The following is a 15,955-nucleotide window of genomic DNA, read 5'->3' on the forward strand; positions in this document are numbered from 1 at the left end:
CTGTATGTCTGTTTCTGATGTGACTGTCCTACTGTCTCGATTACCGTAGCTTGGAAGAATATTTTAAAATCAGGTAGTAAAAAGCACATAGCTTTGTTATTCTTGCTCAATAGTTTCTTGACTATTCTGAGTCTTTTTTGGTTACACATGAGTGTTAAATTTTCTTCTTCTGTTTCTGCAAAAACTCCCATTAGAACATGGATAGGGACTACATTGACCCTAGGGAGATTTTAGTTGTGAATGATAGCTAAAATGAAGACTACATCTGGGCTGGGTGAGTAAATTATCCAACTACAACAAAAATCTTGCGTAGGGACAGGCTTTTTGCATCCGTTTTGGTAATATTATAGTTGACAAAAATGAGGACAACTAGTCAACCGAATCCATTTGTTACCTACCAAATTGTAAGAACCATCTCAGGACATTCAGCGGGCCTCAAAGGTAAAAGAGTGGTTCTGCCTTCACCTTCCCAGGAGTTTTTGTAGAACAGAGCCTATTTAAATGCATTGCTATGCAGTGAACATTAGAAATAAGATTGCAAAGACTAATATTTTAGTTTGCAACAATTTGATCATGATATGCCTTAACATCATTTCCTTTAATCTTATTTTGGGTCTCCTGAACTAGAATCGTGCCAACTTCAACAAATTGAGGATTCCAAACCACAATTTCTAGAAATCTTTTCTTTCTTCCCTTTTCCCTCTGTTTCTTCTTGAACCTCCAGTTACATGTGTGCTGTATCTTATAATATTGTCTCATAGTTCCCTGAGGTTCTAATCCTTTTTCCCTGTGTTCTTCAGACAGGATATCTATTGATTTAGCTGCAAGTTCAACCCTTTGCTTTGTCACCTCCATTCTATTGCTACAGCCATATAAGCATAGCTGTAGTTTTCTATTATACTGGTTCTTCTTGGGTAATTTTTTATCATTTCCATTTCTCTGCTGAAATTTCCATATGTTTCCATTGTTTTTAATATATTTCCTTGTGCCTCACTGACATGCATACTTAGGGTTGCTTTAAGAGTATCTACTCTTTCTTGTCTCTAGGTCTTCACAGTTGGTTTCAACTTACTTCCATTTCTCCTGAGAACAGATTATAGTTCTCCATTTCATTCTATTTTGCATAGCATGGGATTACATCTTGGACACTGGGAATGTTACACTGTGGGAATTCTGGAGTGTGAAGTATTCCTTTGAGGAATGTTGATTTTGTTTTGTTTTAGTAGGTTTAGTAGGAGTCCAGCTTCAAATCCCAACACTTGGGCATCAGGTCAAACTTTGTTCAGTTATTTTATCTTCATCTGAGTTTCTGAGTCTGTGCTGATTTTGTGTGCCTGAAGGGCAAAAGCTTTGAATCTTCTCTCTGTTCTAGGGTTCTCTCTTACTTTCAAGTAACTGCCGTTGCGTGAATTATTTCTTCTGATTTGGCAGACAACTAAGACTACAGGACTTATGTGGCATTTTAACCTTCAATTGCATTGAATAATTTAAGGGAAAAGCTAAAGAAACGAGTCATGAACCTATTTTCCATATTTCACATCTTTGATAGAACCCGCTTGCTCCCCCTGCCTCACAATGCTACATACTTTCAGGTTATTGGTGTCTGAATACAGTTGTATCTTGGGAAGAAACAAACAGGTAGGAACTTATTTAATGCTTTAGAAGCAGACACCCCACTCCTCATCTTTCAACATTTCTGATAAATCAAATAAACCACGCACTAACTTATGTGCGTGGGCAAAGTTGATAACATGATGAGAGGATAAAACTGTTTTCAGCCTTCATTTTTTCCCTCTCTCTCTCTGATTAACACTGTTCTGATGTCTTTACAGCATGCCAACCTGGTTACTATGGGCCAGATTGTAAACTGAGGTGCAGTTGTTCCAAAGGGGAGATGTGTGATCGCTTCCAGGGATGTCTCTGCTCTCAAGGATGGCAAGGGCTCCAGTGTGAGAGAGAAGGTAAAGCCAGGTAACACTGTCATGAGGGTTATTTTTAGCACCTCAGAACAGAAGTTTCTTGCTACATTCTGGGCCCAGTATCAAGTTACTTTTGTCTTCCTCTGGATAAATGTATCTGTAATCTTTTTTTTTTAAGTTCCATTCATCCCTATGAGTTTTCCTTCCAGCCTTCATTTCTCTTTCCACTAGGAATAAACATGTGTTCTTTGTAGCATAATAAGTAATAACTGGCAAGCTAAGAGCTCTTCCTCCTTCTCCTTCTTACCTCTCTAGGACCAGCCTTTTCCCTGGATCTGTACCATAGGAAAAGTGTTACTTGGGAAAAATTTGACAAAGAAAATTTTCAAAAAGGGATGAAAGAATGAAACAAAAGATTACACATACAATGATTGTCACTAGAAGTTGGACCCAAGGTTTTGTACTTATTACACATCTCAAAATGGAATTTTCGGTTTTCAATTTAATAATTCTGGCTTCAAATACAATTCACTGTTTTAGAATTAAAAAACCACAACTGCTTTCTTCACACACACACACACACATATATATGTATGTATACACACACACGTAGTATTGGGGCTTGAACTCAGGGCCTGTACTCTGTCCTTGAGCTGGCACTCTACCACTTGAGCCATAGTCCCACTTCTGACTTTTTGATGGTTAACTGGAAAGAAGAGTCTCACGGACATTCTTGCTCAGGCTGGCTTTGAACAGTACTCCCCAAATCTCAGCCTCCTAAGCAGGTAGGATTACAAGTGTGAGCCAGTGGCACCTAGTTTTTTTTTTTTTTTTTGGCCAGTCCTGGGCCTTGGACTCAGGGCCTGAGCACTGTCCCTGGCTTCTTCCCGCTCAAGGCTAGCACTCTGCCACTTGAGCCACAGGGCTGCTTCTGGCCGTTTTCTGTATATGTGGTGCTGGGGAATCGAACCTAGGGCCTCGTGTATCCGAGGCAGGCACTCTTGCCACTAGGCTATATCCCCAGCCCGGCACCTAGGTTTTGAGCTATAATTTTATTTTATTTTTATTTTTATTTTTTTGGCCAGTCCTGGGGCTTGGACTCAGGGCCTGAACACTGTCCCTGGCTTCTTTTTGCTCAAGGCTAGTACTAGCACTCTGCCACTTGAGCCACAGTGCCACTTCTGGCCATTTTCTGTATATGTGGTACTGGGGAATTGAACCCAGGGCCTCATTGTATACGAGGCAAGCACTCTTGCCACTAGGCCATATCCCCAGCCCCATGAGCTATAATTTTAATATCATGATGTTTATACCTTTGTAATGCACAAGTCAATGGATTTTAGCCTGTTTATGATGTTGTGAAGTTATCACCATAATCTAGTTTTAGACTGTTGTCCTCATGCCCAAAGAAACCTTGAACCCATTAGCAGTAACTCTCATCCTTACCTCCTTTGTCTGGAAATCATTAATGTGCTTTCTGACTGTGACGATTTGCCTACACTTGACCTTTTATACACTGTAAATGGAATCACATAACATTTGGCCTTTTGTGACTAGCTGCTTTCACTTACCATGCCTATATTGAGATTTATCTTGGATGCAATTGTGAATTAGCATATCATTTCTTTGTTTTTTTTATCATCTGTTATTGTAGAGACGATCTTATTAGAGCACAACCACACTCATTCACTTACAATACAAATAGTGGCTACTTTTGTGAGAACTGGCTTTGCAAAGCTGAAATATATTCATTTTCTTTACAGAAAAAGTTTGCCAATCTATATCCAAAAATACACATTAAAAATTAAAACAGAACACTTTAATGTATTTTCAAACTAAAAACATAAATATAAATGTTATGGAATAAGGTAGCTATATTCTTTTCTCTGCCTTCAATATGGGAACGCACATAGCGAGACGATATCTATAGTTGTTTTCTCAAGGCTTTAAGATTTCTAGCTTGTATTCTTTTCTTCTTCTCTCAAGTCTGGAGTTTTCTCCAGAGCAAGAATTAGGGAGTGGCCAGCAAAGGAAGGAAATACTTTGGGACAACCAAAGGTTGGATTTAAAGGCGGCAATTACTAAATTTAAGGATTCATATTTTGTACCTTACTTCTTTTAGTTTCAAGCGGTTGATGTGAAAGGCATGTGCTCTCATTGGGAGAACCTAAAATTTACCCAGATGTCCTAGACCTCAGCTGTCAGAGAGTAGCTTCCTTTAAATTATTCTATTCTTTACCACACGTCTACCTCCATCCAGAATGTATAAGAGGACATCTACAGATATATCAAGGGGTTGCTTTGTAATTATACCTCTTTCCTTCCTGCTCCACACAATTTTGCCCATTTCAGTTTGGGCCTGAGACAAGGGATATCAGAATCAAATACCAGTACTGATGTATTTACCTTGACTCTATCTTTTCCTACCACCATTTGCAGAAGCCCATAACTTATTGCTGCTCTCAGGGCACTTCTTGCTACTGTATACTTTACTAAGTATTGGATAACTTTTGGTCTTTCATTAGTCTGTTTTCTAATTCTATCACAAAACACCCCCAAGCTGTGTATTATATAAGGCAAGGAAACTTTTATATAGCTCACAGTGTTGGGAGCTGAAATTCTAAGTTTGGATGGTTCTGTGTCTGTTTGGCTTCATGATAGATGAGGCAAGTGCATTCAGAAGAGATAATTTAATACTATAGGAAGCCAGAGAGACTTAGGACTCACTATTTTTATCAACTTACCCACTCTTGAAGGATTAGTCAGGATCCTACAGGAGCTGCATCAATCCCTTCTGAGGGAATTCTTCCTAATGACTTTACATTCAGTCCTCTCCTCTCCTCTCTTCTGCTTTCTCTTTTCTTTCCTTTCCTCCCTCCCTTTCTCCTTCCTTCCTTCCCTCCCTCTCACCTTTCTTCCCTTCCTTCCTTCCTTCCTTCCTTCCTTCCTTCCTTCCTTCCTTCCTTCCTTCCTTCCTTCCTTCCTTTTCTCTCTCTGTCTCTTTCTCTGTTTCTCTCTCGCTCTCGCTCTCTCTTGTGCTGGTCCTGAAGTCAGCTGTTAGGTTCTGGGTGCTGTCCCTGAGCTTTTGTACTCAAGACTATAATGCTACCACTTGAGCTACAGCTCCATTTCAGCTTTTTAATGTTTACTTGGAGATTTTCATGCCTAAATTGGCTTTGAACCACTATCCTCAGATCTTAGCCTCTTGAGTAGCTAGGATTATAGGTGTGAGCCACTGGTGCCTGGCTTTAGATCCCATTTTTTAAAACCCCTACCACCTTCAACATTGTAACACTGAAGATGGACCTCCTTTGGTGCACACACTTGCACGACACTCAATCATGCTTAAATGTCTCTTAATTTCAAATAGACTGAAGTTCTCTAAGTCCCTATAGTTCAGAAAAAAATTCAGTTCGGAGAAAATTTATTTCCTAGTATGGAGCTGTTAGCCAAGGAATTTTGATATCATTACCTTCATTCATAATGAATATTTTTTCTTCATTTAATATTAGCGGTACCATTTTTAATTTGACTGTTGAGTACAGACTGATTGAAGGACTCATAATTCTTTTACTTTTTTGATTAATTGTCAATTTTGTAAGCTGGCATGTTATCTGTCATTGGCAGGATTCCCAATCTCTGACATAGCCCTCACACATCTTAAGGCTAAGACTGATGGGCAGGAATATTGTGTGAATATGTGCTGGGTGGAAGAATGAGATTTTTTAAAATATATTTTTATTATCTTTAAATAGTTGTAAAAGAAGAAAGAGTAACTTGTTTTTAGTTATTATACTATTAAAAAGATAGGTGGGAGCTGGGCACTAGTAGCACACATCTGTAATCTTAGCTACTTAGGAGGCTGAGATGTGAGGATTGTGCTTCTAAACCATCCCAGTTAGGAAAGTCTGTGACACTCTTATCTCTACCTAACAAAAAGCTGGAAGTGGAGGCGTGGCACGAGTGGAAGAACAATTGAGCAAAAAGGCTAAGAGATCCCCTGAAAAATATAATATAAGGAAGATCGGAACTGAGAAGTAAGGCATGGGAGTGGTGTGGCCTTATTTTCTTTTTTTTAATACTGAGAGTCTTGGGCACTCTGCCAGCACACAGAATTACAGTAAAGAATGTGGACTTTGGGGTCTGTGCTATACTCTCCTCATCTATAAAGAGGAGAAAATAACATTCACCTCACAGGTTTATGATGTGAAGATAAAACAAAATATTTTCAAACTTCTTTCATTGTTCATAACTTGCTAAGGAATTATTTTTGCTAGCATTGTTGTTGCTATGTGGAAAATTCAATTTCATGGCAATATTTTCTTTATTCAGGCAAGCCAAGGAGGACCCCACAGATAGAAGATTTACCAGATCTCATAGAAGTCAACAGTGGTAAATTTAGCCCCATCTGCAAAGCCTCTGGCTGGCCACTGCCTGCCAATGAAGAAATGACACTGGTGAAGCCGGATGGGACGGTGCTCCACGTAAGAGACATTCTTACTCTGCCCTCCTCAATGAGATTGTGTCAGTACATGTTTACGTCCTCCCCAACCAGTGTGTGGACAGCTTTGCTAAAATACCCTATTCCAGACAATGTAGAAGAGCCTCACCACACCCTCTTCATGCTCAGTGCTATGGTGCAAGGTTGAGAAAATGCCACTGCACTGATGGATACCGTGGAATGTCAAGATGGCCCTCAGTCTAGAGGACTGTCCAGCTGTGTGGTGAGCTACATTTATGTGTCAGGCTGTGCAAGGTGTTGCCTTCATGATATCTCCACATCTCTGAATCCTCACATGAGGAACAGTAAGATGTCCCACTGGCCACAGAAGGGATGTGGCATCCCGTGACTTGGCAGACATCCTGTGCTTTCAGCACACGGAGCTTCATGAGTGTCTACTCCCATCACGCTCTCTGTCAATGTTTAGGGAATATAGAAGAGGAGGGTTCAGCATGATCTATTTCACTCTACATGGATAGATCTTGCATCTGTTCTTGACATTTCTAATTTGGAAACTCATCCACAGAACCCTTTAGGCCTGAGTGTACACATTGGGTTTTCCTATACCTCTTCACTCTGCTTTCCTGTTACTTGCCAAGGATGAGAGCTATATCATAGTGATTCCTCTGTGTTCTTCAAGTCATTCTTCTTTCCTCTCTCTCTCAACTATTCCAAACACGCGTTTCTGTGTTACAAGTGATCCTCAAGAAGATCACATATTTTCTTATCTGCAGATTTTTAAATAATTCTCTTCCCCCCACCAAATGACTGAAAAACAACTAAAGACAGACATGAGAGGTCATTTGGGGATAAGAACTATAAAATGTCCCCCCGCCCTCATTCAATGGAAAAAACCTAATGAGTTTCCAAAAATCTTGTTGGCTTTTTCATGAGTTAGTAGAATTAATGTCTACTACTGGTAAAGGATAGCTATCCTATATAAAACTCCTTTCTTAGGTATTTATTTTCATTTTTAAGATTTTTGCTGATACATAAAGGTTATACATGAAAAATATACAAATTGTGCCTATGGACTGCCATGTGGCATATATACGTTGCATACTGTTTACATCAGATTAAATATATCTACCACCTCAAAAATTTATCCTTTCATTAGAATGCAAACACAATCCTTTTTCCCACTTTTTTGAGACAATTTCTCATTGTGTAACCTAAGCTATCCTAAAACACATATGTCCCTTTTATTTTCATACCAAATCTGGGCACTGTGGTTTCTTCTGTGGCCTCCTCATTTCTTGTGATGGTAGTTTGGTATGTGCCTAGTTTTTCAAATTGATTCATTTGTGGTAAGAATGTTTTTGGAGCATCTTACTCAGCTGTCATCTTGTTCCTTTATCTGCACTTCTCAGTATCACTTGCCTCCCCCACATTTTTTTTTTTTGGCCAGTCCCGGGCCTTGGACTCAGGGCCTAAGCACTGTCCCTGGCTTCTTCCGGCTCAAGGCTAGCACTCTGCCACTTGAGCCACAGCGCCGCTTCTGGCCATTTTCTGTATATGTGGTGCTGGGGAATCGAACCTAGGGCCTCGGGTATCCGAGGCAGGCACTCTTGCCACTAGGCTATATCCCCAGCCCTCCCCCACATTTTTGAAAAAGGGGAAACTGGATGAACAAGAATACTTAACTGGGGAACTAGAAAGTAGCAGGGGTCCATGTGTCCTCAGAGTTCTGGCTTCTGTTCTACTGCTCCTGACAGCCCCTCAAATAGTTAGGAAGACTCTTTGTCTTCTCACCCAACCATTTTTGTATCAGATCAGAAAGGAACAAACGTTATCTGGAAACATTTATAAGGAATTGAACTCATTGCTTGTAAGTGTTTACCCTGCACTCCCAAACACAAATACAACAGCAGGATCTGAGAGGGCTTCAATCCAATGTAAACTTTCAGGGCTACTACAATAGCTTTGGAAATAAGCCAACAGTTATAATGGCATTGCACTTAGCTTCTTAATCTCTCCTGGAAAACTTCTTATTATACAATGAAATAGGGTCAGTGTTATGGACCTTTATGTTTATGCCTCTCTAGAAGGTTCAAAAATATTTTTTGTGTGTGTTTTTTTTACTCTTCCAGCCAAATGACTTTAACCATACAGACCATGTCTCAGTAGCCATATTCACCATCCACCAAATCCTCCCCCCAGATTCAGGAGTTTGGGTCTGCAGTGTAAACACGGTGGCTGGGATGGTGGAAAAGCCTTTCAACATTTCTGTTAAAGGTAATGTAAGCTTCATTTTCCAAAGGGAGAGCCTGTGTTCTTGATGTATGGGGGGTTGTGCTTTGCTGGAGAATCATGGTGCTTCCTGACAGAAATGTTATTTGACTTCTAAAATACTTGAGTTACTTTCCAGGTCATTGAGGGGTGTGTGTGTGTGTGTGTGTGTGTGTGTGTGTGTGTGTGTGTGTGTGTGTGTGTGTCTCACAATACCCTGTTTATGAAAGTAGAATGAAAGACACAGAGTGCACTCTTTGGGGGGAAGGAGTGACAGCTCTGGTTTTCATTTTGTCTCTAGCCATGTTATCTTGTTGATGGCCTAGAAGAGGTGAATATCTCCCTAAGTCATCCTTTACTAGTAAGCGAAGCTTAGTTTTATAAGATATTGTGAGAATTTGTTATATAAAATAATCTTATGCCTTTCAGTGCCACCAGTAAGTGGTTGCAGAGGTAAAGATCCCAGATTCTTGGGGTAACCAACAAAGAATTGCAAGAAAGCTAAGCAAAGAGTTTAATCGAGAGAAAAAAAATACAGTGTTTACGGAAGCCATAGGCTGGAGCTTGGTGACCCAAGAGCAAATATGTGGTTAAGGATTTTAATTTTCTAGGATTTGGAGTATATGGGAGTTCTGGTAGTGATAGCGGACTGATCTTAGGGAAATGAGATCCCAGCTTGGTAAAGTTTTAGAGAGATCTACATGTCTTTGAAGTAGTATGCATAGGAGATACAACCCATATGCATATGGCCTTAAGTAGGAGTTTGTTGGACAAACATACAGTTCCACTGTGTCACCCCAGGTGCCTCAGTTTGATTAGAACTGGTCTAGAGTTTTTCTGTCCTAAGGGAGAAGTATTGACTGAAAACAGACCTCGTAATTACACCTAAGAAGGGGTGGCTCTGGGAAGTACTAGGGAGGAGATAGAACTCACAGGCATGTCCTAAGGCATGTCTAAGAGAGGGGCTTAGGTTTAGCTTCCCCCTCTCCACATATAGTTAATCTGCCACAGCAGAACATGTCTGGCTGGTTGTGGCTGAATTTTACTAAAAGTTTAGTATCATCATTGTGACTTTCTACTCATTGTAAAGACTGATTTGGAGAAACTTTGCTTGGTGAATTACTCAAATAATATAAAACATTACTTCATAATTAATTTGAATGAGTTTTCACATCTAGGATGGTGGCTGTTTTTACTACTTGATTATGAACTAGTATGCACTTGTGGCTTGAAAGGAAGAAGTAAATCGTAGTTAAAATCAAAGTTAACTGGGCTAATGTATTCATTTAGACAAAAGCCCTTAATAGTCCTCTGGTCTACATCCTAGAAAATACACTGAGCTAAGAGCATCACATACTCTCATCCTGTGTAATCTTTGCAGGTCCTTTGGACAACAGGTATTTTTATCTCTACTTTGCAGGCCAGGTAACTGAGGCAGAGGACTTAGTTAACCTGTAGAAGGTGCTCAGCTGAAAGGTGGCAAGTCTTAGTTTTGAGCCTGACTCCAAAGCCAACACCATCACTGTTTTGCTTCTGAGTCCCGTGGTGTTACAGATGAGGAAGCAAGATGACCAAAGGAAACTTGCTTTGGTCCATTTAATCACTAATTAGTAACCTTTTGGGAGACCCCAGAGTTAAATTCCATAGACAAAATGGCCCTAGTATTTAGAATGTAGTTTTTTTTTTTAAGGCCAAAAGAAGCTGTATTATATACACAACCTCCTAGACTTGGATTCTCTATTCTGAGAATCTATGTAACTCATGTCAAATCCTTACTATTTTCATGATAATAGGAAAAAAATTAGAATTGTATTCAGTAGAACATTCACATCATCAAAATAATTCCTGACATTTTCTATGTCTTTGAAGGAGAGGAATTTGTGTGCCTACAAGACAAATTATCTTATTTTTTTAACCTTGGAATGTTTGATGCTCATGGAAAAGAAACAATAACTCAAAAACAAGTCATGTTCATATCATACAGGAGAGGTTCTGCTTTTAATTTGTGTGTGTGTGTGTGTGTGTGTGTGTGTGTGTGTGTGTGTGTGTGTGTGTGTACTGGTACTGGGACTTGAATTCAGGGCCTCATGATTTCTCTTAGATTTTGTGCTCAAATATGGGGCTCTACCACTTGAGCCACACCTTTGCTTCTTAAATTTTCTTTTGTAGTGAATGACACAGAGCACAAGATCAATGCACCAAAATATCTCCAGTCCTCAGGAGTTTTTTGAAGTCATATGGGCCAGTAACTATGAAGTGGAAATAGACTTTAGAGAAATAAATGGGTCTTTTTACTACTGTTCAAAAATAGGACTGAGCTTTCTTTTTTTTCTGAGCTTTCTTGTTAAAGCACACATTGGTACATTGATTTTGGAAAACTAGCATTACAAACTAAAGCTAAACATGACACCGACCTCTGACCCAGAAGTTCTACTTGTCATCATAAGCTTGAAGGAAATGTATGCATTATTTTCCAAAAAGATATCTGCTAGAATGTTCAGAGCACTCTAATGCATAGTGAACTTAAAATGAAATGAGAGATGAACCCAAGTATCCATTAACATTATAGTGGATAATAAACTGAATTGATAATAAAGATTATACAAATATGTTAGTTTGCCAAGATGGTTTTAAGAGAGACCTTTTCAGGATGGGATAGCTTAAACAGTAGAAATTAATTTCATTGCAGTTTTGGAGATCACAGTTTAAGATCAAGGTGTCAGAAGAACTGATTTTTTCCTGAGGATTCTCTTCTTTGTTTGTATGTGGCCTTCTTCATGTCTTCATAAGGTTCCCCATACTCATATATCCTAATTGAATCTTACAAGGATACCAGACTTTATGGATTAGAACATGCCCTTAGGGCTTCATATTTAACTTAGTTGCCTTTTTTTTTAGACATTAACTCCAAATAACTTTACATTCTGAGGTCTTGGAGGTAAGACCTTAAGTGAATTCAGCTCATAAAGTCATGCTGTGGAGTATTAAATTGCAATAAAATAGAATTAATTCCTGCAGTAATATGTGTGAGTCTCCCAGTCAAAATGCTGTGCAAAAGAAAGTACTTCAAAATTTCATTTCTGGCAAATGAAAGAACAGGTAATACTAATCTCCAGTGACAGACAGCAGGATAATGGTTACCTATGGCTGGGAAAAGGCCCTAGGCTACCTCCTGGGAGGAGAGACATGTTCCCTATCTTTATTATAGGTACATAACACTTAGGCAAAATCATTGATCTAAATACACTTAAAAAAAAATTTTTTTTTTTTTTTTGGCCAGTCCTGGGCCTTGGACTCAGGGCCTGAGCACTGTCCCTGGCTTCTTCCCGCTCAAGGCTAGCACTCCGCCACTTGAGCCACAGCGCCGCTTCTGGCCGTTTTCTGTATATGTGGTGCTGGGGAATCAAACCTAGGGCCTCGTGTATCCGAGGCAGGCACTCTTGCCACTAGGCTATATCCCCAGCCCCACACTTAAAATTTTTATACTTCACAAATATACATGTTTCATCGCAATAAAAAATGATTAACAGACTCCAAACATTAAGTGATCGAGTATGAAAAAGATTTTGGGAAAAATTATTTGCTTTTATGAAAGCACGGATGGCTATAATGAAATAGCTGGTGGTCTCATTTGATCATATGAAGGAAGCTCAAGCTCATCAGAAAGATCATCAGGAACAAGGGTCAGGGACCTGGTGATATTGGCTTTGAAGGTGGAGGAAGTAACCCTGAGCCAAAGAATGTAAAGATGATCTCAAGGGGTTGGAGAGAGCTTCTCAAGACCAATCCAGATTCTCCCGTAAAGCTTCCAGAAAGCAGCACAGCCCTGAGGCTAGTAATAGTCTGACTTGAGATCTCAACAACTCTAAAATAGTAAGTGTGTGTTATTTTAAACACATATACAAGAGAATAGGAAAATGAACATGAGTGAATAAATGAATGAGTGCATACACAGTCTAAAGGGAAGGCTAGAACCAGACAATCACATTAATTTACAAAGAGAATAACTCAGAAAATTACAATAAAGGGGCAAATCAAGGTTCTCTGAAAGCATGGGATATAATGATTAAGGCTCTGGAATAAAGGGTTTACTGAGAGGATAATGGGAGGAAGAATTTTCCTCAGAGGAGAAAAACATGTATGAAGAGAAGATCCGAAGTTAGGAAGGTGCATGATGCTGTGTTAATTGGATGAGTTGAAAGCATAACAGGACTGGAGGGTATTGGATGAGGGGAAGAAAGGGAGCGAACATGCAAAAGCTGGCAGGTCGTGGAACAAATGTTAGCTTTTACCCACTGAAGAGTTGTGAGCACAGGAGACATTTAAGGAAGCACTTTATGGATGTTGGGTGGAAGCAAGAGGGAAGCAGATTGCTCAGAATCAGGGTAATTATATTGAATCTGAGCAGAGAACTTTCTGGAAATGGAAAATTTTCATCTTCTTTCCCTACTGAAGAACAACAAAAACACAAAGCATGGGCTGGGAATATGGCCTAGTGATTAAAGGGCTGGCCTCATATACATGAAGCCCTGGGTTTGATTCCTCAGCACCAAATACATAGAAAAAGCCGGAAGTGGCATCTTGGCTCAAGTGGTAGAGTGCTAGCATTGAGCAAAAAGAAACCAGGAACAGTGCTCAGGCCCTGAGTTCAAGCCCCAGGAATGGCAAAAAGCAAAACAAAACAAACAAAATCCCAAAGCCTAAGTACTAATCTGGTTGCTGAAATTTGATTTAGTTCTTCCGAAGCCTTTGAATGCTCCTAATGTGATCGACACTGGACATAACTTTGCTGTCATCAACATCAGCTCTGAGCCTTACTTTGGAGATGGACCAATCATATCCAAGAAACTTCTATACAAACCTGTTAATCATTATGAGGCTTGGCGACACATTCAAGGTAAGGTTTTGACATAAGAGGCTCCGGCTAAGGATAAGACACTAGGAAAAAATATTCACCTGTCTTCCGGATATAGAAATTCTCCTTTTCCTACCTCAGCTGTCTACACCATGGTGGTGATTATAATAGAAGATTCCATTTCAGAATATTTGGGAGCAAATATTCTCAGCAAAAACTCAGCTGGGACACGCTGAGTTCTAGAGCTGATCTGGAATTCACTGTGTGCTGGGGTATACAGAACTGCCCCTTTCCCTGGGTGATTGATAATCCATGTCAGTATCTCCTTCTGGGACTATTCTGGGATTCCCCAATCCTGTTTCCAGTCCTTGACCTTGCTGGTCATGGTGAAAACTTGTGTTTATTCTTTGAACATGCTAACCGAATAGTTGAGCATCTGTAGGAAAGGCCATGAACGTTGATCTACCTAACCCTAAGGGTGATTGCTTCTTCCATATATACTTGTTAATTTATTTTTCTTGCCAGTACTTGAATTTGAACTCAGGGACTCATGCTTGCTAGGCAGGTACTTGACCACTAGAGCCATATTCCCAAGGCCTTGAGTTATGTATTTTTTTTCCTGTCTTGCCCTGACCTGTAGACACCTTAACATGCAGACACTTTTAAAACTATTTGAACCTGAAAAAGATGGGTTATGGCAGAAAGGAGTAGAATTGAGAAGATGAGGGAGTGTGAGTAGAGAGTTACATACAAGCCTCCCCCCCCCCCAATTCTGAAAAGGAAAAATAATAAGCCTGCAAAATACCAAAAGTTCATGCAAAATTGTTACATTTATTTGGAAACCACCACAAATGACGATTGTATTTGTTGCATGGTAATATAAAATCAAAATTAAAGAGGAAAGGAAGGAAGGAAGGAAGGAAGGAAGGAAGGAAGGAAGGAAGGAAGGAAGGAAGGAATGAGAACAGTATTACTAATTGACCAGGCTGGTTTAACTGGGCCATCTTATAGACACACCAGCCTCTATCAAGCTTGTCATAAATATATCCCTCAACCAATACTTTATTCTTAACATGTCTATGATTACCCATACAGCATCCTCTACTTATGGTATATAGAAAGTTATAAAAAAGAAAAGGAGGATTTCAGCTTAATAATGCTACTTGTATGCACTGAGTGAAGTCATAACATAATTGCTTATGGGGCTCTTCATACTGTCTCAGCAAGTCTGTTCTCTGACTACAATATGATCACAACAGATACCAACCAAAATGTAGGACATAAGGGATGTAAAGCTTGCTTGGGAGATTAGAGACTGGCTATTTTTTTGTCATATGGTAGTAATTACGGGGGTTAAACTTTTTTTTGTCAGTTGTGGGGCTTGAACTCAGGGCCCAAGTGCTGTCCCTGAGCTCTTTTGCTCAAGATTAGAGCTCTAACTCTTTGAGCCACAGCACTACTTTTGGTTTTCTGGTGGTTAATTGGAGATGAGTCTCATGAACTGTTCTGTGCAGACTGTGTGTTCCAATCCTGATTCTCAGTTCTCAGCCTCCCTCCTGAGTAGCTAGGATTGTAGTCGTGAGCCACTGGTGCCCAAGGGGCCTACCTTTATGACAATGGGTATCCACTGGCTGTTGTTTTGTTTTGTTTTGAACTTCAGCAGTTTATCATAGGGCATGGCGAAAACTTACCTTTGTAATATTCACGGAGATGCAGGGTTTTCTAGTGCAAATAGTTAAGGACAAAAACCATGCATCCTTTGTTGATGAAAATCAGTTTCAAGCAACTTCAAAGCCCTTCATTATAATCTTTCTGTTAAAAATGAGTTGTATGGTCTGGGTAAGCAAACCCTCAGAGTCTTTCTCTTGATAACATGTTTGCAATTAATGTATATGGTTGAATATAGTAGAAATGAAATCATTCTATAGTCTTTTAATTGTTAAGTTTCTCCAACTAAATCTGTTATTCCACATAGTAATGTTCTATTTACCAATGAGAAAAAATACCCCACTAGCACAGAAATTTGTGTGAGTGTTCCAAAGATATACAAATGCTCATGTATGCCCTGTCATCTTGAACTAGCCTCTTCCAAGCCTCATTTCCCTTGTAGTCCCCTTGAAGATGAAATCACCTCACTGATTTACTAAGACATTAGCTTTCTCAAAGACTAATTTTAGTTAACTAGTTTCAAGGAGGTAACAAAATGTCCATTGAGATTTCCTGGCCTTTCTCTCTTCTTAGTGACCAATGAGATTGTTACACTCAGCTATTTGGAGCCTCGGACAGAATATGAGCTCTGTGTGCAGCTGGTGCGCCGTGGAGAGGGCGGAGAAGGGCATCCTGGACCAGTGCGACGCTTCACCACAGCTTCCATTGGTCAGCTGAAGCCAACAGGCATTATTCCTGAGCTGGGTGGGAGGGGGAGGAAGGGGAAAGAGGAAGGAAGACCAG

At 39.8% G+C, this 15,955-nt stretch overlaps 1 protein-coding gene across 2 annotated transcripts in view; it reads left to right on the forward strand.

Moving 5' to 3' along the window:
• The window catches only part of Tek (TEK receptor tyrosine kinase), a 92,408-nt gene that overhangs the window by 51,246 nt on the left and 25,207 nt on the right, over positions 1-15,955 (forward strand). For both annotated transcript variants that reach the window (XM_048360047.1, XM_048359968.1), the window contains exons 7-11: positions 1,833-1,961; positions 6,252-6,403; positions 8,511-8,655; positions 13,385-13,546; positions 15,746-15,880. In XM_048360047.1, the coding sequence (XP_048216004.1) occupies positions 1,833-1,961; positions 6,252-6,403; positions 8,511-8,655; positions 13,385-13,546; positions 15,746-15,880 (723 nt within the window). The remainder of the gene's footprint in view (positions 1-1,832; positions 1,962-6,251; positions 6,404-8,510; positions 8,656-13,384; positions 13,547-15,745; positions 15,881-15,955) is intronic.

This window comes from Perognathus longimembris, chromosome 1, assembly GCF_023159225.1.
Source record: "Perognathus longimembris pacificus isolate PPM17 chromosome 1, ASM2315922v1, whole genome shotgun sequence".
Taxonomy (NCBI): domain Eukaryota; kingdom Metazoa; phylum Chordata; class Mammalia; order Rodentia; family Heteromyidae; genus Perognathus; species Perognathus longimembris.